At 50.8% G+C, this 22,944-nt stretch overlaps 1 protein-coding gene across 2 annotated transcripts; it reads left to right on the forward strand.

Moving 5' to 3' along the window:
• Nucleotides 1-43: 43 nt before the first annotated feature.
• On the forward strand, nt 44-20,562 carry TUBA8 (tubulin alpha 8). Of its 2 annotated transcripts, XM_004062992.5 has the most exons (5): nt 44-221; nt 10,892-11,114; nt 13,561-13,709; nt 15,749-16,429; nt 20,251-20,562. In XM_004062992.5, exons 1-5 carry the CDS (start codon nt 219-221, stop codon nt 20,542-20,544), a joined length of 1,350 nt encoding a protein of 449 aa, XP_004063040.1. In that variant the 5' UTR covers nt 44-218; the 3' UTR covers nt 20,545-20,562. The 2 variants fall into 2 exon arrangements, with proteins under 2 accessions (XP_004063040.1, XP_055230866.1); XM_055374891.2 differs by lacking the exon at nt 10,892-11,114 and having other exon boundaries at nt 111-221.
• Nucleotides 20,563-22,944: the final 2,382 nt, after the last annotated feature.

Raw genomic sequence — 22,944 nt, forward strand, 5'->3', positions numbered from 1 at the left:
CCGGAGATTTGAGCCGCGGGTGGGCGGGGAGGGGCCTTTGTGACCTGCCCGCCCCTCCCCGGCACTGTGATGCCGGGGGGCAGCTGCGGGCCCGGCGCGCCTGTCCCCGGCGTCCCCCCCCCCTCCCGGTGTGTCACAACGGCGGAGGCGGCTGTATCTGGAGCAGTCGGGGCGGGCAGGCCCAGCTGAGAGGTGCGCGGGCGAGGACAGCTGCAGCGATGGTGAGGCTTCCCGGGGCCAGGCGGGCTGCGGGCGCGCGGCAGGCGTAGGACCGAGAGCCGAGTCTACGGGGAGGCGCACGGACCCGTCCTCCTGGAGCCGCAGGGCTCAAGGCCTTCTGGGGGTGGCAGTTCAGGGTCGAGGAGTCCGCACCCTCGGGCGGGAACACCCGGTGCCCTTTATCGTATGGGGGAAATAGAGACCAGGGGCCAGTTGTTCCTTAAAGGGACCTAAGGGAGCTTTGCGTGCAGACGAGGGGGAGGGAGGCTCTGGGGAGCCCGACGGAGAAGGGGGCGAGATTCTGGGGTCCCCAGATGGGCAGCCTGTGGACAGAGTGGAGAGAAGGGCGAGTCCGGGGATTCTGGATGGGTGGTCTGGGCCGGGGCGACTGGGGGGCCAGATGCAGTCACGTCTCCAAACCCAGCCTAATGTGACAGGGCCCGGAATGTGACTGAGGACCTAGGGCGCCACGGTCCCCCCACGCGTGGAGGTCTTTCTCGCAACCCTGGCCAGCGGCTTGGGTTTGCTGCACGCACAGCCCCAGCGCGGCGGGGTCCTCCGGGCGCACTCAGCTCCCAAGTCTTTCCAGCGGTCAGAGTCGAAGGACTTTGGGAGTAAGAAGTCTCTGCTTCCAAAGGCCAGGGGACCTTCGACCTGTTTCCTACCCTGGCTTAGGGGGATCGCGGCTGCTCCCTTCCCTGCCCCCGCCCCTGGATCTTACTGAGGGGCGGCTGCAAACACTCAGTTCCTCTCTCTAGGGTCCCCCTCTCCGCCCCCAGTGCCCCTGGTGGCTAACATTTGCCCCCAGTCCACTTTCCCAAAGCCCGGAATCCCAGGAATCCCTCCTGGACCCCTGATCTTTCAGCAGTAGGGAGATGGGCTGGAAAGATTGGGGGCAGAGTGAGGGCAGAATAAGCCTATGTCATGGCCAAGGTCGGGTTCCCTGGGCAGGCTTGCTCCAGGTGTCAGTGATCCAGAAAGCAGGCGAGAACCCCCTCCGCCCCGCCCTGTTACGTTTGGCCCGTGCCCAGGGCCTCCTGGCTTCCCCGGAGCTCTAGCCTTCCAGCTTCAGTTTTGTCAGCACCCTCCCTCCTCCTAGCGGGCTCCCAGACACCCCTGGGAACTGAAAGAACTTGGGAATATTAGGGAGGGTGGCCACAGGAACCTATTTCTGCCTGAGGACCCTGGTATGAGGCCAAACAAGGGGCCCAGAGCTGCGAGTTCAGAATTTTGACTCCTGGCTCTGCAGCTAGCTGTGTGACTTCAGGAAGGTCACTTAACCTCTCTGGATGGGTTTGTTTTACCTGCAAAATGAAGAGGGTTATAATTCAAATTTCCAAGACTCCACTTAGATTTCATTATTTTTAAACTTTTTATGGTAGGGAATTTCAAACATATGCAAACGGAGAGCAAATGGTATAATTAGCGATTATATACATCATCTAAGTTCAATAATTACCAACTTCTGACCTGTCTCACTTCATTTATTCCCTCCCTCCATAATTTTGAAGCAAATGCTAGGCTGCATACTCTAGAATTGATATTTAATATTTATAATATCTAGCAGGTAGCTAGTGTTTTAGGATTTTCCAAGTGCTTCCCTTGCATGCTTTAATTTGGATCTGAATGCCATTGTGGTACAGAGTGGAGCCCAGAGGATGTTTACAGGGGCGTGTCGAGGATGTTAACCCAGCCCTGTGCACAAGCTTGAATGTGTGATCCACAGACGTGTTTCTGACAATGCCTGGTAAATCAATAATTCAAACAGCAAAACTTTATTTTGAATGTGCTTAAGAATTTGGGTGTTTAGCTGAAAACCTATGGTTAAATATTTTGAAACGGGACCACCTTTCATTTATTTTGAAACACTCAATTTTGTCTAGTAGGTTCTATCTAGAACATTTAACTTGTGTGCGTTGCACTGTCTTGATGGCTAATATTTTTTGTTGAACAATTTACACTCACAGAAACTTTTAAAATATCATTTGGCTCATTTGTAAAAGGCTAAAATGACACATCTATAAACCTAGACCCCTAGAATCTCACCCTTACAAAAATGACTGTATTTCTTCTAAGGATTAAGTTTCAGGCTGCTGTCCTGTCCCCTTCACTTCCCTCCCTGGTGGGGGTTTGGGGGAGGTGACCTTGGTGTTAAGGAGAATTCGATTTGGCATTTCTGTAGGTTCTGGGCAAGAAAAGTGTAACTAATCCTTAAGTGTATTTTTAAATGCATTTCTCTAGCTGCTAGGCAGATGAGCATTTTTCCTCTGTGAACTTACCCCCAACCCCTTCTCCCCAGCTACCCACTGCATGGTACCACCAATACCCTTTAGCATTTCTGTCCTGGAGCCTAAAGTGACACAGCTGGTAAGAAGCTGCGTAGGGGCTGGAGTTTACATCTGCTGGGCACCAGAGCCTCTGTCCTGAGCCACCTGCCCGTGCTGGGACCGGCAGGCTACTCCCACAGCAGACCATTCCCATCCACTCCCAGTGTTCTAGCACACAGCTCTCTGGGAACTCAGACTATGACACCTTTTTTGGGAAGTGGTATGGAGAATCCTGGCCAGGTGCCCTAAGCCAAGCCCATGCCAATGATACCAGGGCACAAAGAAGTTTTCTGTGGTTTATGGGGAGGTGGGAACATCTGTAACACGGCTTCTTTAACTCCATTCCGTTAGGACTGGAGAGCACGAAGGAGCCCGTCTCCCTGCAAAAATGGGCAGTTAGAGGGTTCTGGGGGCCAAATGGACATCCTTCTGCCTGCAGCCTTCTGCAGTCTCCCCATGTAGACAGGCATGGCCGAGCTCTGTGGAGTTGATAGGTGTATTCTGACCTCAGAGCACTGTGTGGGCTCCCAGGGGCCGCAGGTCACTGCTGCCTCCTCCTCCCCTCCCATCACAAAAGGCAGGTTTCCCCAGAAGCACTGGGCGCATGCCTCCGAGTGAGGGGCCTTGGCTCACAGGGCAGCGGCTGGGGCAGAGCTGCTGGATTGGTGAGTCCATTGGGAGCCCCCAGCCTTGGTTCAGGCCCATACAGAGCTTGGGGTGGGGGTTAATGCCATTGTTGAATGTGCTTTCTCCTAGTGACCTTCAAAGGGAGATGAAAGTTAAAAATAATTTTGGAGGGGGAAATAGCCGGTGGATAGCGGGCCAGTGATGGGGGTGGGCAGGAGGATGTGGCACTGTCGGGGGGAGGAAGCAGACCAAATGCTCCTTTTCCCTCAGGCCGCAAGGGACGGACAGTACTATCTGTGGCCTTTGTGGTTGGCATTTCCCCTGCAGTGTCTTCCTGTTAGTTCTCTCAGACAATAAGCTGCAGAAGAGAGCAGGAGATGGAGCAGGCAGTGTGTGCATCGGATTGAAACTCCTAAGTGTCTCTTGCACCTGCCCCAGTGCCAGCCACAGCCCAGGCCTTCAACGCCCTCTGGCCTCTTATGCTGGAAGTCTCCTTAGCAGATGGCCTCATGGCCAGAGCTGGCCTCCTGTGAGCTCTGTTGCTGCCCTAACCTGCAGTGCCTATCATCTGAGGCCCTCTCGCGAGCCACCTTCACTCGCTAAAGTGAATTTAGGCTGACTTTGTTTTTGCTGTGTCTGGCTTGCTATCTATTCTTTGTTATGAGTGATTTCAAATATGCCCTATGATCAAAGAGTTCTGAGCGGAGAGAATTCAGCAGCCCTTCAGGAGCCACATCTGTCCTTACTTTAATTACCCCTCTGTGACACTGTGGGCCTGCTTTTCACTTGCCATCCCTGACCTAGGTCCTAAAATATATGTGATCTATTATCCCAGCCTGACAAGTAGAGATAATTCGGTGTAATCACATGCTTCCTGACAGCAACTGGGGCATGAGAGCACAGGTGGTCAGGGAGTGTGGGTGGTGCCAGGCTTTCACAGGGCACACACTGTGGCCCACGTCGGCCCCTCTCCCAGATGATATGCCACTTTTACTGTCTTGTGATACTTGGAAATAGTATCAGAAGACAGCCTTTTTAAGGCTTCAAAGTCTCCTTTTGCCAAGGATGGTGATTAGCTTATCTTAGTCCTCTGAGAACAAAGCAAAAGGAAATGACTACTATTAAAATAGAATATAAGATTGATGTAAAAAAAAAGGGCTTCTTGCAGCAAAGTTATAAAAGGGCTGCAAAGTTCTAGAATTTCTTTTATTGATGCTCTGCAAAACACAGGCACTGGGCTCATGCCTCCCAGCGAGGGGCCTTGGCTCACAGGGCAGTGGCTCCCCAGGCGGAGTGTTCACAGGTGGCCCAGATGTCTCATTGGCCCTGCCCTTCCTCAGCCTGCGCTCCGGACAGACTGGGCAGTGTGCGGGAACCACCCTGCATTTTACTGCCTCTTGTTCACACTGCTCCTGCATCCACCTGAACTGCCCCAGATCATCTTGGCTGGCTGCCTTCTTCAGGGTCTCTGCGAATATTCCTCCTTTAGGAAACCAAGCTAGAAGATGTCTCCTTCTCCTTGGAACTCCCTCTGCACTTGACCCATACACTTCTTAGGCCCTGGCCGCTGTCCTTGTTGGATGGACTGCAGCCCCTCAGGGAAGGTTTTCATTCCAGTCCTCCCTGTGTTAATTGAGCACCTGCTACATTCAAGCACCGGGCTCGGTACTGGGGATTCCTTGAGTGAAACAAAGGTTCCTTGCCCTCACAGAGCTTACATTCTCTACTAGAAAGGTGCGAAAATGAACAGGCAACTATAATACGGTGTGATGATTACAATGACAGGAATGAAGGGGATGGGGGAGCACATGGCAGGGCCCTATGCTGGCTTGGGGTTTTGCAGACTTTCCTTAGGAAGTGACAATTAACTGGATACCTGAAGGATGAATGAGAGTTAGCCCAGTACCTCACAATGCTGTCTTGAATGCAACCACACAAAAAGATTTGCTGTAGAAATGAGTAGGTGCCTTTTGTAGCTATCCCAGCGTGAGGTCTGTGTGAGAAGTGGCATGCTTTTCATGAGGAAGGGACCTCCTTGGTCCCTCCACTTCCCTCCTCTTCACCCCCCAGAAGAAGTTGGGTGGGACAGGCTTCTGCAGCAAACAAGGGACCCCCTCCCCTCACAGGGACCAAGGAGGACAAAACTTGTCTGAGCTCTACAAGCCCAGATTGAAAATAGAACTGAGAGAGAGAGGAGCAGTGTGAGTGACAGGCATGTGCTCTGATTGGCTAGACAGGGGAATCTGAAATATGAGTTTGGAGCGGGCACATGACTTAAATATCCTCTGCTGGGTCAGCTTCCCCTTGCCCCCAACCCCAGCTGCACACATGGGCCCTGAGAAGCAGACTCCTGGTTCTGTCAGAGAAAGATGACCCATTTTCAAAGAGGCCACCCCATGAGCCATTTGCCATTTCACTCTGCACAAGAGACATTTCCTGTTTGGAGTTCTGCTATCCGAACTTGGTCTTGCATTGGCGCAGATGTGGGCACACCCCAGGGCCCTGGGAGTTCAGAGCTGCAAGTGAGGCAGGAGGCCATGTGGCCTAAAAGAAAGAAGTCAGGCCTGGGTCAGAAGCCCTGGATTCTGGTCCAGGCTCTTTTGCTGCTGCAGTGCTGTGACGTGTTGAATTTGTCCCTTTTCCTCTCTGAGCTCAGCAGTTTCATCTGTAAAATAATGGAGAGGGAATCATATTAGGTGATCCATGAGGCTGGCCCAGTTCTGGTATCCTAAATGTTTGTAGCCAATACAACATCCCTGGTTATGATAGAAGGATGCCCTTGACTGGCCCAGCTCTGGTATCCTAAATGTTCGGAGCCGATATAACATCCCTGGTTATGATAGAAGGATGCCTTTTCTTAGACGTGAGGATGTGTCCCATGGGCTTCAGCACTGGGTCTGCTCTGTGGAACTTCCAGGCCGAAGGCTGGGGAGGGTAATGGGGCAGCATGGCTGCAGGAGTCGAGCTCAGTGCCTGAGCCGGGAGCTCGATGTGGGAGCTGTGGGCTGCTCCTCCTCCCTGCTAGGAGCAGGTGCAAGAGGCCTGCAGAGTGCTGGGGCTGGGCACGGACCTCACAGTGCCATGAAGCCTCATGCAGCTTTGAATTTCACTTGTGATTTCTTCATGGAACTTCAAAGCCCTAACAATGTAGGCGCGTAGTCAATTATTATTTGAGTAAGTGACTGCGTGCAATGGCCCAGGATAAGGGGGTTCTGGAGAGGGCAGTCCGTGCTCCTATTCTTTCTCTGTCTTCTTTATTATGATTTTTGCTTTTTACTATGAAAAATTTCAAACCTTCAGAAAAGTAGAGTGATATGCCACCCATATACCTATTATCTAGATTTAAGAAGAAGAATGATTTTTCCATCTGTTATCTGCTGTGTTTGGGAAGGATTTTAAAGTACAGACGTCATGACATTTTACCTCTAAATGCTTCGGATGCAACTCTAAAAAATAAGGATATTTTCATACTTAACCACATTTTTATGAATACACTGAACAAAGCAAATCAGTTTATTTGTCCCCCAAATATTTTGATTTGTTCAAACAAGAATTCAGTCAGAGTCCCCATGATGCGTGTGGTGGTGCTTGGTGGTGCCTTAGTTCCTTTGACATGGGACAGCCCCTCCCAGCTCTTCATTTCTCATGAGTTGAAAAGGCTGGGCCAGGCCCGGTGGCTCACGCCTGTAATCCCAGCACTTTGGGAGGCTGAGGCAGGTGGATCACGAGGTCAGGAGATCAAGACCATCCTGGCTAACATGGTGAAACCCTGTCTGTACTAAAAGAATACAAAAAATTAGCCGGGTGTGGTGGCGGGTGCCGGTAGTCCCAGCTACCTGGGAGGCTGAGGCAGGAGAATGGTGTGAACCCGGCAGGCGGAGCTTGCAGTGAGCCGAGATCGCACCACTGCACTCCAGTCTGGGCGACAGAGCGAGACTCCGTCTCAAAAAAAAAAAGTAAATTAAAAAAATTAGAAAAAAAAAAAAAGGCTGGACCAGCTGCCCTGTAGGATGTCTCACCTTCTGGATTGATTTTGTTTTCTCTGATATCACTGAACTTAATTAACCCTCTGATCCCTGTGTTTCCTGTGAAGTGGAAGCTGAATCTACCGGGCTCAGTGATGAAGGCTGAGTATTTATGAGAAGAAGTCCTCACTGGTGGTGTGTGTGTCACATTGCGTCCCATCAGGAGGTCCTCGATGTCGGGTTGGCCCACAGTTAGCGATGCTGAGATTGATCGCAGCCTTAGGCTGGCGACCCTGGTAGTTACGTCCCCCCTTGTGACAATAACAGTGGTTCTTTGGCTCTCGGCGAAGATCCAGTTCCCCATCAGTCTTTCACCTAATGGTGTTGGTGTTCTTGTCCAAATCAATCACGTAATTAGAAGATGGAATAGGGCAATATTTGATAATCTATTATTCGGCCCACATTGCTTAGCAGACATTCTTCAATTAAAGAAAAAAGAGCCTTCTCTAACTAACGGGGCTGTCTGGATAGGGACAGATAAGTTTTTCTCTGGGGGTTTTCTTTGAGGACTTGTGGGTTTTCATCTTGCATCCTGCTTCACTCAAATGCTGCCATCAGTACTTGTGAGGCTCAGGTTGTCTCATCTTAGGCAGCGGGAGCCTCTTCAGGTGCTTGGGCAGCCCCTTGGTTAGCCTCCGTGCCTCCAGGCGCTATGTGACATTCCAGGCTCATCTAGCACACTCCCCACCCTGGACCTGGACGCCTCCGTCTCTCCAAGGAGCCCGGTTCCTGTTAGCAGGGATCTTCCTTCTGTCTTGATTGGTGTAGCTACTTTTCACTTTTGGGAGCACCTATGAATCTGTCAGTCATTTCTGAGTCTATTTTATGCCTCCGATTATTCTTACGAGCTAGTTCAATAGGAAAAATAGCTCTTTCTAAGGGGTGTGTGTGTGTGTGTGTGTGTGTGTTTGCACGACGGGGGCAGGGGAGAGAGAAAGAGACAGACATTTTGTAAAAGACTGGCATATGTATTAGTGTGAGATTAATGAGGGCATTAAAAGAGGCTAAAGACGTTGTCACCATGCTAGTGGTTTTCAGGTCCCCCAAATCCTTGACTCTTCCTCCCATGATCTTCGATTTTCCTAAAATATCCCTGCGTCCTCCCTGGAAAGCCCCAGAATGTTCCAGAAGTGAGAGCAGGCTGGGGGCCGGGCAGCACTGTAGGCAGGACTAGAGGGTGGCCGGGATGCGGTGGTGGTGAGGGGGGCAACAGACCCAGAAGGCTGAGGGTTAGGACCACAGAGGATACTGTCACTTAGAAGGAAAATATATAGGATCAGGCCTCCCTCGGGCCTCTCCAGTGTCCCCTCAGCTTCCACACCTCCCTGGGAAGTCACAGCCACATGCTGAATGTGACGCCGTGGTCTGGGTGGATAACTCACTGGTCGTGGGTGGTTTCTGGATGCAGATGCTGCTTTCCTTAGGCCTGAATTGAGCCCTCAGATGGAGGCAGAGAATAGACCCCACAATAAAGGAGAGAGGAGCAGGGACCTGAGAGCTCCCTCTACGTGTGCTACTTCCCGGTGCAGAAAAATGCTACCAGGTAGTACCGTAATGAAAATGATAATGGCAAGACAGCACCAACAACTGTGGCTAACTTACACTTTTCAGATGAGGAGAGGTTCAGTAACTCAGCCCAGGCCACACAGCACAGCAAGTAAATTGAGAAGGCAACATGGGAACCTGGGGGCGTGGGCAGCTCTGTGGGTGAATCCCCTCCCTAGCCACCAGGCTCACGGAGATCCAGCGGGTTGCGACCCCCGTCGAGCTGCCCCACGCTCATCCCTGTGCTCATCCTCCCTCAAGGCAAGGACCAGGTGTCGCTCAGCTGCAGCACAGAGACAGGACTAGAGTGGGGGCACAGTTGTAAAATTGAACTGGGGGCAATGGTCCTGATGCTCTGACCCCGCAAGATGCTACTCAGGGCAGCTGCCCTGCTCTCCATGCCCAGAAATTCTTCCACGTCTCCAGGAGCCCCACACTTTGACGTGGACTCTACTGGCTTCTGTGCCCAGCCGTGCCCTCTGGAGGCTCTGCCCCTGGCTTGGGTTACCCGGAGCTGGAAAATGCCAGGGCAGGTCATGGGTAAAAATAGAAACCCACAGACCTGGCACATGCTTCCTGCTGGGCTCAGGCGGCTGCCCCAGGCACAGTGCCGCCTTGTGTGGGCCACTGCTTCCCCAGGGCAGGGTGTGGGCCACTGCTTCCCCAGGGCAGGGTGTGGGTGGGAGGATGAGTCTATCACGCCTACGTGTGCACACGCGCACGCGCACACACACACACACTCTCTCTCCCCACCCCCCTTTTTCTTTAATAATTTCAACTTTTATTTTAGATTCAGGGAGTACACATGCAGATTTGTTACATGGGTATATATTGTGATGCCAAGGTTTGGGGTACGATTAATCCTGTCACCCAGGTAATGAGCAGAGTACCCAGTAGTTAGTTTTCCAATCTTTGCCCCCTTCTTCCCTCCCCGCTCCAGTAGTCGCCAGTGTCTACTGTTGCCATTTTTCTGTCCATGAGTACCCATGTTTAGCTCCCACTTATAAGAACATGTGGTATTTGGATTTCTATCCCTGCATTAATTTGCTTAGGATAATGACCTCCAGCTGCAACCATGTTGCTGCAAAGGATATGAGTTCATTCCTTTTTGGGGGCTGCGTAGTATTCCGTGGTGTATATGAATCACATTTTCTGTATTCAGTCTACCATTGCTGGGCTCCTGGTTGATTCCGTGTCTTTGCTGTTGTGAATAGTGCTGTGATGAACGTGTGAGTGCAGGTGTCTTTTTGTTGGATGATTTCCTTTTGGATATATACCCAGTAACAGGATTGCTGAGTGAAATGGTAGTTCTGAGTTCTTTGAGAAATCTCCAAACCGCTTTCCACAGTGGCTGAACCAATTTACATTCCCATCAGTGCACTCCCCATCTTAAGCTGTTGGTACGAATACCAATCAGGCAATTGTGGCTTCACATCAGAGTAACGCAGAGCTAAGGACACTCCAGGGTCAGCTTTACTTAACACTTGGCCTGGCATAGGCAAGGGGCAGGCTATGGGGCTGCAAAGATTTTCCAATTGTTCAGCGTGCAGGAAGGGCCTAATTTATACCCTCCTCATCCTCTCTTGGGATAATAAATAATCCTTTATTTCTACATTGGTAACCATGATACTACTGACAGCCATGGCGTATACTTCCAGAGCATGTTCCTTTCATGAGTGCTCATTTGCTCTGTGATGTCCTGAGACTGTGTGTGTGCATGTGTGCACAATGTCAGAAAGTCAGGGTCAGGAGCAGCTGTGAATGCTGCCTTGTGTGGGCGTAGGCTGAAGGAGAGTTTCTGCCATGATCGCCAGTTCTTCCTTGGGCCTTCTTCACCAGTGCAGGAATCTTGTGGTTTGGAATTAGCCCCTTGCTTCATCTTTGCAACCACCCTCCTTTTTTCTTTCCTGGTATAAAAGGTCAACCCTGGGAAGCAACCTTTAGAGCAAAGCACAAAACAGCTGTGTCTTCTTTGGATCTAAGTCCTGGTCCAGCTGCTATAGAGCTGGGGCACCTGCAGCCTCAACGCCAACTGGCAATGGGGGGCTGGGGCCTGGCTGGCCTGCAAGGTGAATGTTATGGGGATGTAGGGCAAAGGCATGCTGGGGGCCCAGACTCTCTGACCTCGATGCTTCCCTCTCCCCACAGCGGGAATGCATATCAGTCCACGTGGGCCAAGCGGGAGTTCAGATTGGCAATGCCTGCTGGGAGCTCTTCTGCCTGGAACACGGCATCCAGGCAGACGGCACTTTTGATGCTCAAGCCAGCAAGATCAACGATGATGACTCCTTCACCACCTTTTTCAGCGAGACTGGCAATGGGAAGCATGTGCCCCGGGCCGTCATGATAGATCTGGAGCCTACTGTAGTGGGTGAGTGGGGGCGGAGTTCCCCTCCACAGAGAACATCTCGAAACTTCAGAGGCATTGGCCCACAGTAGCTAAGGATGCAGCGTCTCTAGCTGGAAGGTGGGGATGGTGCAACCGCAGCCTCCCACCCCACGTGACATCTGTCAGCTCCTTGGGGTCCCCACAGTCTCGGGGAATCTCATGACAGTGATCAAGAGTCTATGCAGAACAAAATGCCTCCCACTTCAACCCCCAAAACCTGCGGCACCAGGTCAAAATGGTCACATCGCTACTAAATACTAAGGATAAGAAAATCCAAATAATTTTAGAAATTATAAGACACCCCTAAGTGAGCAATTTCCCTAAGTATAGGTTTCTGAGTCTGCCCTCGGGGTGGGTATAACCTCACAGCATCTTACACACAAAGGGGCCTATCACAGCAGGCACATTGCTTCACAGCCAGGGGCCGCTGGAGTTCTGGAATGAGGTTCATTCAGGTTTAGGAAACACAAGAATTCTGCCTTGTGTCTAGGCAGATCTCCCCTTCCCACACTATCCCCCAGTAGTGCCACTTCCCCTGTTTCTGACCCCTGGGTCGACTCTCAGCTGAACATCAGGATTTCCCCAGCTCCAAGCCTGGCTCCTCAAGCCAGAGATGGACAGTTCTGCAAAGAGGACAGGGCATGAAGTATATGCCTGGACACCAATGTCTAGGGGCAACAGAGGGCAGATGCTCCACTCCCTGGATGCTTTGCACCAATGCACAAAGTGCAGGTTACCTCCTGGGCCACTGCACAGATGATTTTTCTGCAGGGAGTAGAGGAACCCCGAAGAGAAGAGGCGACATAGTTGGGGCCTGATGTGTCTTGATCTGCTCTGTATCTGCTTTGTGTGGACTCTTGGAAGTGAGCAGAGACCCCTTAAAGGCCTCTCTAGGGCTCTTGCTCCTCTATGACTTGGAACATAGCTTTGCTTCCCATTATTCTAAAATATGTCTAATGCCTGACATATATTATTGCCACCATGAGGTGGAGTTGAGGGGTGGGACAACTCTTGGGGGTCTAGGTTCTGGGCAGATCATCCTGAATCTTTCTCCATGTCCCTAGAATATTTTAATGCAAAAGGACTTAAGTTAAATTGTTGGTACACCTTGGCCCGGCGCGGTGGCTCACACCTGTAACCCCAGCACTTTGGGAGGCCGAGGCGGGTGGATCACGAGGTCAGAAGATCGAGACCATCCTGGCTAACACAGTGAAACCCCGTCTCTACTAAAATTACAAAAAATTAGCCAGGCGTGGTGGCGGGCGCCTGTAGTCCCAGCTACTCTGAAGGCTGAGGCAGGAGAATGGCGTGAACCCGGGAGGCGGAGCTTGCAGTGAGCCGAGATCGCGCCACTGCACTCCAGCCTGGGCGACAGAGCGAGACCCCGTCTTCAAAAAAAAAAAAAAAAAATTGTTGGTACACCTTGCAGCATGAAAGAAAAAACAAAAGGGAAACCTGGAGGAGTCAAGGTGGAAGGGAGGAGAGGCAATTGGCGTTGGTGTTTGATGAGCTTTTTTTTTGTTTTTTTGTTTGTTTGCTTTTTTTGAGACGGAGTCTCGCTCCGTCGCCCAGGCTGGAGTGCAGTGGCGTAATCTCGGCTCACTGCAAGCTCCGCCTCCCGGGTTCAAGCCATTCTCCTGCCTCAGCCTCCCAAGTAGCTGGGACTACAGGTGCCGGCCACCACGCCTGCCTAATTTTTTTGTATTTTATGTAGAGACATGGTTTCACCATGTTAGCCAAGATGGTCTCGATCTCCTGACCTCGTGATCTGCCCGCCTTGGCCTCCCAAAATCCTGGGATTACAGGCGTGAGTCATTGCACTCGGCTGGCCCAAGTTTTGTTGCTGTTGTTTTTTTTTGGAGATGGAGCCTCGCTCTGTCTTGTTGCCCAGGCTGGAGTGCAGTGGCAAGATCTCAGCTCACCTCAGCCTCTGCCTCCCAGGTTGAAGAGATTCTCCTGCCTCAGGCCTCCGAGTAGCTGGGACTACAGGCGCACGCTGCCACACCTGGCTAACTTTTTGTATTTTAGTAGAGATGGGGTTTCACCGTGTTGCCCAGGCTGGTCTTGAACTCCTAAGCTCAGGCAATCCACCCGCCTCGGCCTCCCAAAGTGTTAGGATTACAGGCGTGAGCCACTGCGCCCGGCGATGTTCGATGAGCTTTGTAAAGCTAAGTCTTTTTAGGGTTCTAGCCAGCAGGGCAGCCTGCTTCTCACCGCCCACATGAGCCACAGGCCTTGGCTCTGTTAGTCCCTGAGCTACCCGGGAATTCTCTTAGCCTTTTGCAGACTCATTACGAGGTGGTCTGGCTTGAAACCTCCATGGAGTTTTATAGGTAGGGGAGAACGGAAGGGGGTCCTGCGGTAGTGTGGTAGGGAGGGAGGCTTCTCCCCTGGGCAGTAGGACCTAACGGTCTTCCTCTCTTGGAAGATGAGGTTCGGGCAGGAACCTACCGCCAGCTCTTCCATCCAGAGCAGCTGATCACAGGAAAGGAGGATGCAGCCAACAACTATGCCCGGGGCCACTACACGGTGGGCAAGGAGAGCATTGACCTGGTGCTGGACCGCATACGGAAGCTGGTAAGATCAGGAGGGCAGGGGACGGGTGGGTCAGGCTGGAGCGGACAGGCTTGGCCCCATGCCTCTTTGATCAGGCTGGGGAGAGGCATCTGACCCCTGGCTATAGGACGGAGCTCCTAAGGTTTGGGAATTTCTGCTTAAATTCTGTAAGAAGCATGCACAGGGGTGATGCCTCTTCCTCTGTGTTGGCATCATAGACTGTGTTCCAGGCTGAGGCCCTACTCATACTCATTGATACTCTCTGTTAGTATCTGGGGAAGGTTCCGGGTATAAGGCAGGATGAGGTCTCTGCTGGTCGGAAACACAGGTTAACAAAGCATTTAACTTGGAAGAGGAGAGGAAGAGATTGTTGATACATTTGGGCACTTACAAGTGCCATTACAGATGTCAAGCACATTCCTTCATTTAATCCTTAATAATTATACTTAGGAGGTGTCCTTCCTGTACTTTACAGATGAAGAAATTGAGGGCCAGGGTGGTTCAATATCTTAGCCTGGGTCACACAGCTAAAAAGTGGCAGAGCTGGGGTTTGAACTCGGTTGGACTACAAAGCTCTTGAGTTGTAGGTTGTGTCACTTTATTTATTTAAGCTTCCATTTGCTTATCTGTATAATGGAAAAGCTTGGACCTGATCACATGTTCTTTCCCTGGGAGGTAAGGGTGCCAAACTTTTGCATATATTCACTTTTTCTGTTTAGAGAAGGACTTGTCAGGGTCATTGGCCTCAAAGCTGTCTGTGGTCCCCAAAAGTTCAAATCACACCCAATGGGAAAATCCTGTGATTCTATGAATTCTCTGGTAAGAGCTGACATCCGTGCTTACGACGCATCAGGCCCTTGCTCAGCATGTTATGCTATTTTATTTAATTGTCACAATAACCTTATGAGGATTTTCTATTGTCCCCATTTTCACTAAGAAGGAACAGAAGTGGCCAGGCATGGTGGCGCATGCCTGTAATCCCAGCATTTTGGGAGGTTGAGGGGCGTGGATCATGGGGTCAAGAGATTGAGATCATCCTGGCCAACATGTTAAAACCCCATCTTTACTAAAAATACAAAAAATTAGCTGGGCATGGTGGCATGCGCCTGTAGTCCCAGCTACTCAGGAGGCTGTGGCAGGAGAATTGCTTGAACCCAGAAGGCGGAGGTTGCAGTGAACCAAGATTGCACCACTGCACTCCAGCCTGGCGACAGAGCGAGACTCTGTCTCAAAAAAAAAAAAGGAACAAAAGTTTGGAGAGGTTCAGTAACTTGCTCAAGTTCTTACAACCAAGAAATGGCAAAGTTGATATTAGAACTCAGGCTTTCTGGCTCCATGTACCTTTCTGAAATTGGTGCCCTGAGTCACCTTCCAAGGTTGGGTTGAAGTGTGTCGGCAGCAGTTCCCACAAAATCAAATGACAAGAGCAGGGAAAGTGGGCAAGGAGTTGGGGCCCTCAAAGGGCAAAGTCACCATCCACTGTGGTTCTGAAACTCTCACTCCCTGTTCAACCAAGTTACTGGGCTGAAACCTTCATGTACCTAGAGGCGTGTGCCCCTGCAGCTTGCCATCCTATTAAAAAAAATAGAGACAGAGTCTTGCTCTGTCATCCAAGCCAGAGTGCAGTGGTGTGATCATAGATTTCTGCAGCCATGAGCTCCTGGGCTCAAGTAATCCTCCCACCTCAGCATCCCAAGTAACTGGGACTACAGGTGTGCATCACCACTCCCAGTTAACTTTAAAATTTTTTGTAGATGCGAGGTCTCACTATGTTGCCCATGCTGGTTGTGAACTCCTGGCCTCAATGGATCCTCCTGCCTCGGCTTCCCAAACTGCTGGGATTACAGGCATTGAGTCACTGTGCCTGGCCCCATCCCATATTTTAGCCACTCCTCCAAAGATCAATACAACTCCTTTTGTTTCCTTACTTCTTCAAAGCTGTTTTGATTTCATCCACAAAAAAATATGAGGCAGACAGAGTGGGCGGCCTGGCTTTTTTACTGTGGGGTGTTCTCGGAAACTTGTCTTCATGATTTCTTCTCATGTCCTGCTCTCCCCAGACAGATGCTTGCTCTGGCCTGCAGGGCTTCCTGATTTTCCACAGTTTTGGTGGGGGCACTGGCTCCGGCTTCACTTCTCTGCTGATGGAACGCCTCTCCCTGGATTATGGCAAGAAATCCAAGCTGGAGTTTGCCATCTACCCAGCCCCCCAGGTCTCTACTGCAGTCGTGGAGCCCTACAACTCCATCCTGACCACCCACACCACACTGGAACATTCAGATTGTGCTTTCATGGTGGACAACGAAGCCATCTATGACATCTGCCGCAGGAACCTTGACATTGAGCGCCCTACCTATACCAACCTCAACCGCCTCATCAGTCAGATTGTGTCCTCAATCACTGCTTCTCTCCGCTTTGATGGGGCCCTCAATGTGGACCTCACTGAGTTCCAGACCAACCTGGTGCCCTACCCCCGCATCCACTTCCCGCTGGTCACCTACGCGCCCATCATCTCTGCCGAGAAAGCCTATCACGAACAGCTGTCTGTGGCCGAGATCACCAGCTCCTGCTTTGAGCCCAACAGCCAGATGGTGAAGTGCGACCCGAGACATGGCAAGTACATGGCCTGCTGCATGCTCTACCGGGGCGACGTGGTGCCCAAGGATGTGAATGTCGCTATTGCTGCCATCAAGACCAAGAGGACCATCCAGTTTGTAGACTGGTGTCCCACAGGCTTCAAGGTGAGAGCTGATGACTTAGGAAGGGGAGAGAGGACTAGAGAAGCAGAGGGAGATGACCAAGGATATGCAATTCCATGGGCGCTTCAGGCTTTATGTGATGATAAGGGGAGGGGGACTTCAACCAAATGTAACATGAATGGAATTCAGCTTTGGTTGAGACACAAGTGCTGTCAAAGTTTTGTCTGTTTAGGCCATTTTAGAAAAGTTTGGTGCTATTTTAAATTGATTAATTGGTTAATCACCTTTGGTTTTGTTTACTGAGCAACAAGTAATGATTTGGTATTGGCCCAAATCTACTCACCTGAAGTGCAGTGCTTTTGGTGTTCATGATTTGGTTCAATTTGCCTAACGTTAGTTTTTTTTTTTTTTTTTTTTTTTTGAGACGGAGTCTCACTCTGTCACCCAGGCTGGAGTGCAGTGGCACCATCTGGGCTCACTGCAAGCTCCGCCTCCCAGGTTCACGCCATTCTCCTGCCTCAGCCACCCCAGTAGCTGGGACTACAGGTGCCTGCCGCCACGCCCAGCTAATTTTTTGTATGTTTAGTAGAGATGGGGTTTCACCGTGTTAACCAGGATGGTCTTGATCTCCTGACCTCGTGATCCGCCCGCCTTGGCCTCCCAGAGTGCTGGGATTACAGGCGTGAGTCACTGTGCCCGGACTTTTTTTTTTTTTTTTTTTTTTTTTTTTTGTGAAACGGAGTGTCGCTCTGTCACCAAGGCTGGAGTGCAATGGCGCGATCTAGGCTCACTGCAAGCTCCACCTCCTGGATTCACGCCATTCTCCTGCCTCAGCCTCCCAAGTAACTGGGACTACAGGCGCCTGCTACCACACCCGGCTAATTTTTTGTATTTTTAGTAGAGACGGGGTTTCACCGTGTTAGCCAGGATGGTCTTGATCTCCTAACCTTGTGATCTGCCCATCTTGGCTGGGATTACAGGCATGAGCCACCGCGCCTGGCCTCCAACCTAAAGTTAGTTTTAATGGATATTTTACACTTCTTTGTACAGCATGATTTTGTGGCCATTTTAATTTTAGAGTTAACCAAATTATTCCAGTTGCCAGAGGACTATGATGCCTCTCTCTAACAAAAAGCTGTGTTCTCCCAATTTATTTTGAAAACTTAAATATCTATCCTGCACATCTTAATCAATTTGGAGTAATAAGATACTTTTATAGTTGTTCTATGATTTCTATTTTCTATTGCCATTAACCAGGAGTAAGCAAAAACCAGCAAGCCGTGTGGCTGGTGGTAACCAAGTGCCCGCAGTCTGGAAAATGCCAGGCTCAGAGAGTCAGTGGGGAGATACAAAATAGCGAGGGTAGACCCTGGGGCCCCAGGACCAGGAACGCTGAATGGTAGAAGTCACCCCTCTGAGCTGGACTGGCAGGCAAGCAGCCTGGCTGTGCACATCAACAGCTCAGCCACTCCGCCCACGGTCTTTTGTCAGATTCTGCCATCATAACAGCTACCATATTCACATTAACTACTGCCCTGTAGTCAGGATTTCTTTTTTTATTTTTTATTGTATTTTTCCCCTGAGATGGAGTCTTGCTCTGTTGCCCGGGCTGGAGTGCAGTGGTGCAATCTTGGCTCACTGCAACCTTTGCCTCCCGGGTTCAAGTGATTCTCCTGCCTTAGCCTCCCAGGTAGCTGGGATTACAGGCATGCACCACCACGCCTGGCTAATTTTTGTATTTTTAGTAGAGATGGGGTTTTGCCATGTTGGCCAGGCTGGTCTCGAACTCCTGACCTCAGGTGATCCACCTGCCTCAGCCTCTCAAAGCATTGGGATTACAGGCGTGAGCCACCAAGCCTGGCCCCTAGTCATGCTTTCAATCATTCAGAGGTTTTACTGGTACCTACTGTGTGTCAGGGTTTGTCTCAGTTGCTGGAGGTGAAGAGATGAGCATGCCTCAGTTTTCTTGGCGGGAGTTACAAGTGTGAGGCACCAGCTGCGTGCTGGCCTCATAGCTGCCCTGCGTGGGTCTGAGGCTTTGACCTGGCTGTTCTGCTGAGTGAGGAGTGTAGCATTCCTTTTCACTGCTATCCTTCTAGCTACATATATAATTTTCCCCCAAGACTTATGCCTATTTTTTATGTGACAGTTCTAATCATCCTGGCAAAACCAGTCAAGGTCTTCCAAAAAATGAAATCCTTTTCTCTTTTTCAAATGGAAACAAACAACCAGCTAGTAGGAGAATGAATGGGAAAAAAAGAGAATGAATGAGAGACATGGTGGGTGATAGGGAAATTAACAAAGCGGAAATGTCCCCTCATTCTCTCTCCTTAAAGCAGAAGCTCTGGAGTTATGTCCTGAAGGATCATTATGGTAGCATTAGCATAAGCTAAGAAAAGTATGTTCCCTGGAGTGGATGCTGCTAAACTTCATCTTCTTGCATTCTCTCCAACAGTACTTGTCCCCACTTGACTCAGGTCAAGAGATGTTAGCACTTAGAGGAGAGCAGGTTGGCCCAGGCACAAGGTTTATGGCAGTCGGCTCAGTTCTAGCAATGTATGTGATGTGGCCAAATTCATATACATTGCCTTTCCCTTCCCCACTTTGCCCCTCTCCCAGTATCACCTCCACCTCCAAGATGCCACCTGTGCCTAAGAGGAATGACGGCTGCTGTGGGCCCAGTGGCTGCCTGGCTACCCATGTTGCCGCACAGCTGGCTGCCATTCCCACACCAGCCCCTCGGGAGGATGTGCATTTTAAAGCTATGGATTTAAGAGACTGGCAATTAAAATGTGTTGGTCTCAGTGGGAGAGGTGGCTGAGGACATCACTATAGTTCTCATAAGTAATGTCACGGTTTGCCACATTAGACTTGTCCCAGTTTCCCATGGTTCCTGGGGTTGGCTTTGGTTTGGGACGTGTGTTGGGAAGAAGAGAGATTTCCAGGATAGCAGCACCACTGTAAGACGGGTCTGGGCTGAGCCTGGGAGACCTGCCATGCTGCCAGAACTTGGCAAGACCTTCAACAACCTTCTTGGATTGGAGTCCCTGCTTTTCTTCTAAGAAGCCCCAATTCCCAAAAACCTAGAGCCTGGTTAACGCCAACACCACCCTGGGGCCTTTTGGCTCTCTTTATTTATTGCTCTGGAATATCCCTGTGACCTCTTCCAACAGTTTTCACTCTTGGCAGGGAAACTTCCTTAAATTTACTTGCAACACAACTAAGAGGAACTTCAGATGACCACTTGGGAGAGAGTACACTTTTGAACAGCTTTGAATCTAGAATGCATTTCCCTGTTACACATACACATGTACCAGACACCTCCCACCTGCTCCTAATGCCGCTCATGACTCTCATTTGCCTACTTGCTGAGCCCCCTATACCAACCCTATCCTCCTTCTCTAGCCTTTGATTGCCCAGCCCTTCCCCATCTTTTTTGTTTGTTTGTTTGTTTTGCTTTTAAGAGACAGGGTCTTGCTGTGTCCCTGCCACTGGAGTGCAGTGGAACCATTGTAGCTCACTGCAGCCTTGACTTCATGGGCTCAAGTGATCCTTCCACCTCAGCCTCCCTGAGTAGCTGGGACTAGTAGGCATAGCCACCGTGCCTGGCTAATTTTTTTTTTTTTTGGTAGAGATGGGTTTTTGCTCTGTTGCCCTGCCTGCTTCCACTTTCTCTTCAGCTTCTCCCTTGCCACCTGCTGGCTTCCCCAGTCCCATCCCGCCTGTTGCATCCCATAGCCCCACTCCCACGCCCCTGACCATGACTTGAAGCCATGCCAAGTGACCAAGATGTCCCATCCTGAGTTATCCTCTGGCTGACTTGTATCTTCTTCTGTGGCTCCTCCTCTTTCTGTGTCCCTCAGGTGGGCATCAACTACCAGCCCCCGACCGTGGTCCCCGGGGGAGACCTGGCCAAGGTGCAGCGGGCCGTCTGCATGCTCAGCAACACCACAGCCATCGCGGAGGCCTGGGCCCGCCTCGACCACAAGTTCGACCTCATGTACGCCAAGCGGGCCTTTGTGCATTGGTATGTGGGAGAGGGGATGGAAGAAGGAGAATTTTCTGAGGCCAGGGAAGACTTAGCTGCCCTGGAGAAGGATTATGAAGAAGTGGGGACTGATTCGTTTGAAGAAGAAAATGAAGGGGAGGAATTTTAAATATATACCTTCCCCTTGGCTGTGTCTCTTTATTTATGCTGTGCCATTCAAAGCACATGTTCAAGAGAACAGAACACTCTCCCCGGCCCAGCCTGATTCCTGCCTTACCCAGGAGGAGGGTGCCTGGTCCCAGTACCCAGGGTGGCACGACTGGGCTAAGTGGACACTGAGCTCCATCAGGCCCTCCCTGGGTAGGAGCAGCTTTGTGTCACTAAAGAAAGTGAAGGCCACTGTCTCCAGCGGGTGAGGCTGCAGCCCAGTTTCACATGCGAGGAGGCCTAATCAGGAGTTTCAATTCCAGATGCCCCAAAACATGGCCTGCTGGCTGGGGAGTGGGAACACTCAGAGAAAGGGGAGATCTGGGCCTGGGAAGATTCCGGGGCAGGGGTGAGTGGACGTTCACATGAGTGGGTCTATAGCCCGCTCCGGGCATCATCTAGACTTAGCATGCATTCACTCCCCCATCACACATTCCAATACACACCCTGTCCTAGGCACTGAGAGCTGGAGAGTTGGTGATAAGTGAGACGAACACATTTCCTGCCCTCATACACACATAAATAAAGTGAATGAGATCATGTCAGCTGGTGTCAAGTGAGAGAAAGTAAAAAGCAGTGGCGAGAGAGTGTCTGGGCGTGCTCCTGTGGACTGCGTGGTCAAGACAGCCTCATGGAGGCCTGGGCCGTGCAAAAGGATGCTAGGTGCAGGGAGAAGCAAGTGCAAAAGCTAGGAACAAGCTTGGAGCGTCTGCAGAGCAGAAAGGAGATTGTTTCCTGGAGGATGGTGAGAGGGGAAGAGTCAGAGAGACAAGACCCAGGAGCCAGGCAGGGCCAGAGAGCGTCCAGCCTTACAGGCCATGGAGAGGAGTTTAGAATTTTTTTCTAAGTGAAACAGAAGGATTTGGAAGGTTTCAAGCAGGATATGTATACCTTATTTCTATATTCATACTGACCTTATCTCCAATCCTCCCAACAGTCTCAAAATGGATATTCTGCTCATTGTGTAGATGAACAGACTGGGATGTTTTAGGTGTTGGAGACAGTAGGAGGTAGAGCTGAGATGCAGGGCCTGCCTTTCCTCCTGTCCTGTCCACCCTAACTACAATGTTTCCGTGTTTGTTTGTTTGTTGTTTGTTGGTTTTTTTGAGATGGAGTCTCGCTCTGTTGCCCAGGCTGGAGTGCAGTGGCGCGATCTCCGCTCACTGCAAGCTCCACCTCCCGGGTTCACGCCATTCTCCTGCCTCAGCCTCCCGAGTAGCTGGGACTACAGGCTCCCGCCACCATGCCCGGCTAATTTTTGTATTTTTAGTAGAGACGGGGTTTCACCGTGTTAGCCAGGATGGTCTCGATATCTTGACCTCGTGATTGGCCTGCCTTGGCCTCCCAAAGTGCTCGGATTACAGGCATGAGCCACTGTGCCTGGCCTACCCTACGCCATTTCTAACCCTGTGTGTTCGTGCCAGGTTCCAGCTGCTGCCTGATAAAATGCTGGATGGAGAGAGGCACAATCTGTATCATTTGCAAAGGAGGGGGTGGTTACCTGCTCCTCTTCCCTGAAGTGGGCAACTCTGGCAGAATCTAAGGAGTAATCAAAAGGCCATGAACCAGCTAGGAAGATACCTGGGGCTGGGCCCATGGTAGGTCCCTGGGCATTAAGTGCACACTTCTTTACGTGTGGATGTTTCTGTCCTGTATTCCTTGGAAGCTCTAAGAGAAACAGAGTAAAATGTCCCACGGAAAGGAAGATTAGACATGAAGTGATGCCAGTGACTTCTAGAGGCCCAGATCTGTCGTCCACTGTGACCGCTCTTGCCAGAGGTCGTGCCTGCACCAGGTTCCATGGGAACTGGCCTGGACACACTTAGCCGTGGTAGAGAATTAGGGTCAGGAGCTGTCAGTCCCCCTTCAGGAGGATGCATCCTTCTCTCTCCATAAAGATGAGACCTACTCAGATAACCTTGAAAGGACTTCCTGCGTATGTGAGTATGCCCTGTTAGGGGGAGTATAGCACACCTGCTAGGCAGGGCTTAGGGAGGGGGCAGAGCATGTGTGATATGTTCCTTTCCTCTAGATTAACACAAATTAGGTTAAAAATTAGGTTGAATGGCGAAGTCACAAAAGTGCTAAGAGGCATGAATACAGGGAGATGGGTCAGCAGGGAAGTTTGGGATGACACACAAGGGCCTTGGATGTATCCCTGCTCCTCCCAGCTGCTTCTCCTCTCCCACTTCTCCTCCTTTGCTTGAGTCCCTGTCTAACCATGGGGACTGCCAGCCCTGTCAGCTTCAGTGGTTCTGCTGATGAAGCAGGAGACTGAGTTTTAGAACTGGGGACAAGGGATCCTAGAAAGAGGGGGAGAATGAAAGTGGGTGGCTCTCTACGATTCCCCAAAATAAGTAGT

This window comes from Gorilla gorilla, chromosome 23 (assembly GCF_029281585.2).
Source record: "Gorilla gorilla gorilla isolate KB3781 chromosome 23, NHGRI_mGorGor1-v2.1_pri, whole genome shotgun sequence".
Classification (NCBI taxonomy): Eukaryota; Metazoa; Chordata; class Mammalia; order Primates; family Hominidae; genus Gorilla; species Gorilla gorilla.

What these genes read in the sequence shown, in the direction of transcription:
- TUBA8 (XM_004062992.5), top strand. An exon ending in TCTGGAGCCTACTGTAGTGG is followed by an intron (nt 11,115 to 13,560) that starts GTGAGTGGGGGC and finishes CTCTCTTGGAAG; the next exon opens with ATGAGGTTCGGGCAGGAACC. An exon ending in GGTGTCCCACAGGCTTCAAG is followed by an intron (nt 16,430 to 20,250) that starts GTGAGAGCTGAT and finishes TGTGTCCCTCAG; the next exon opens with GTGGGCATCAACTACCAGCC.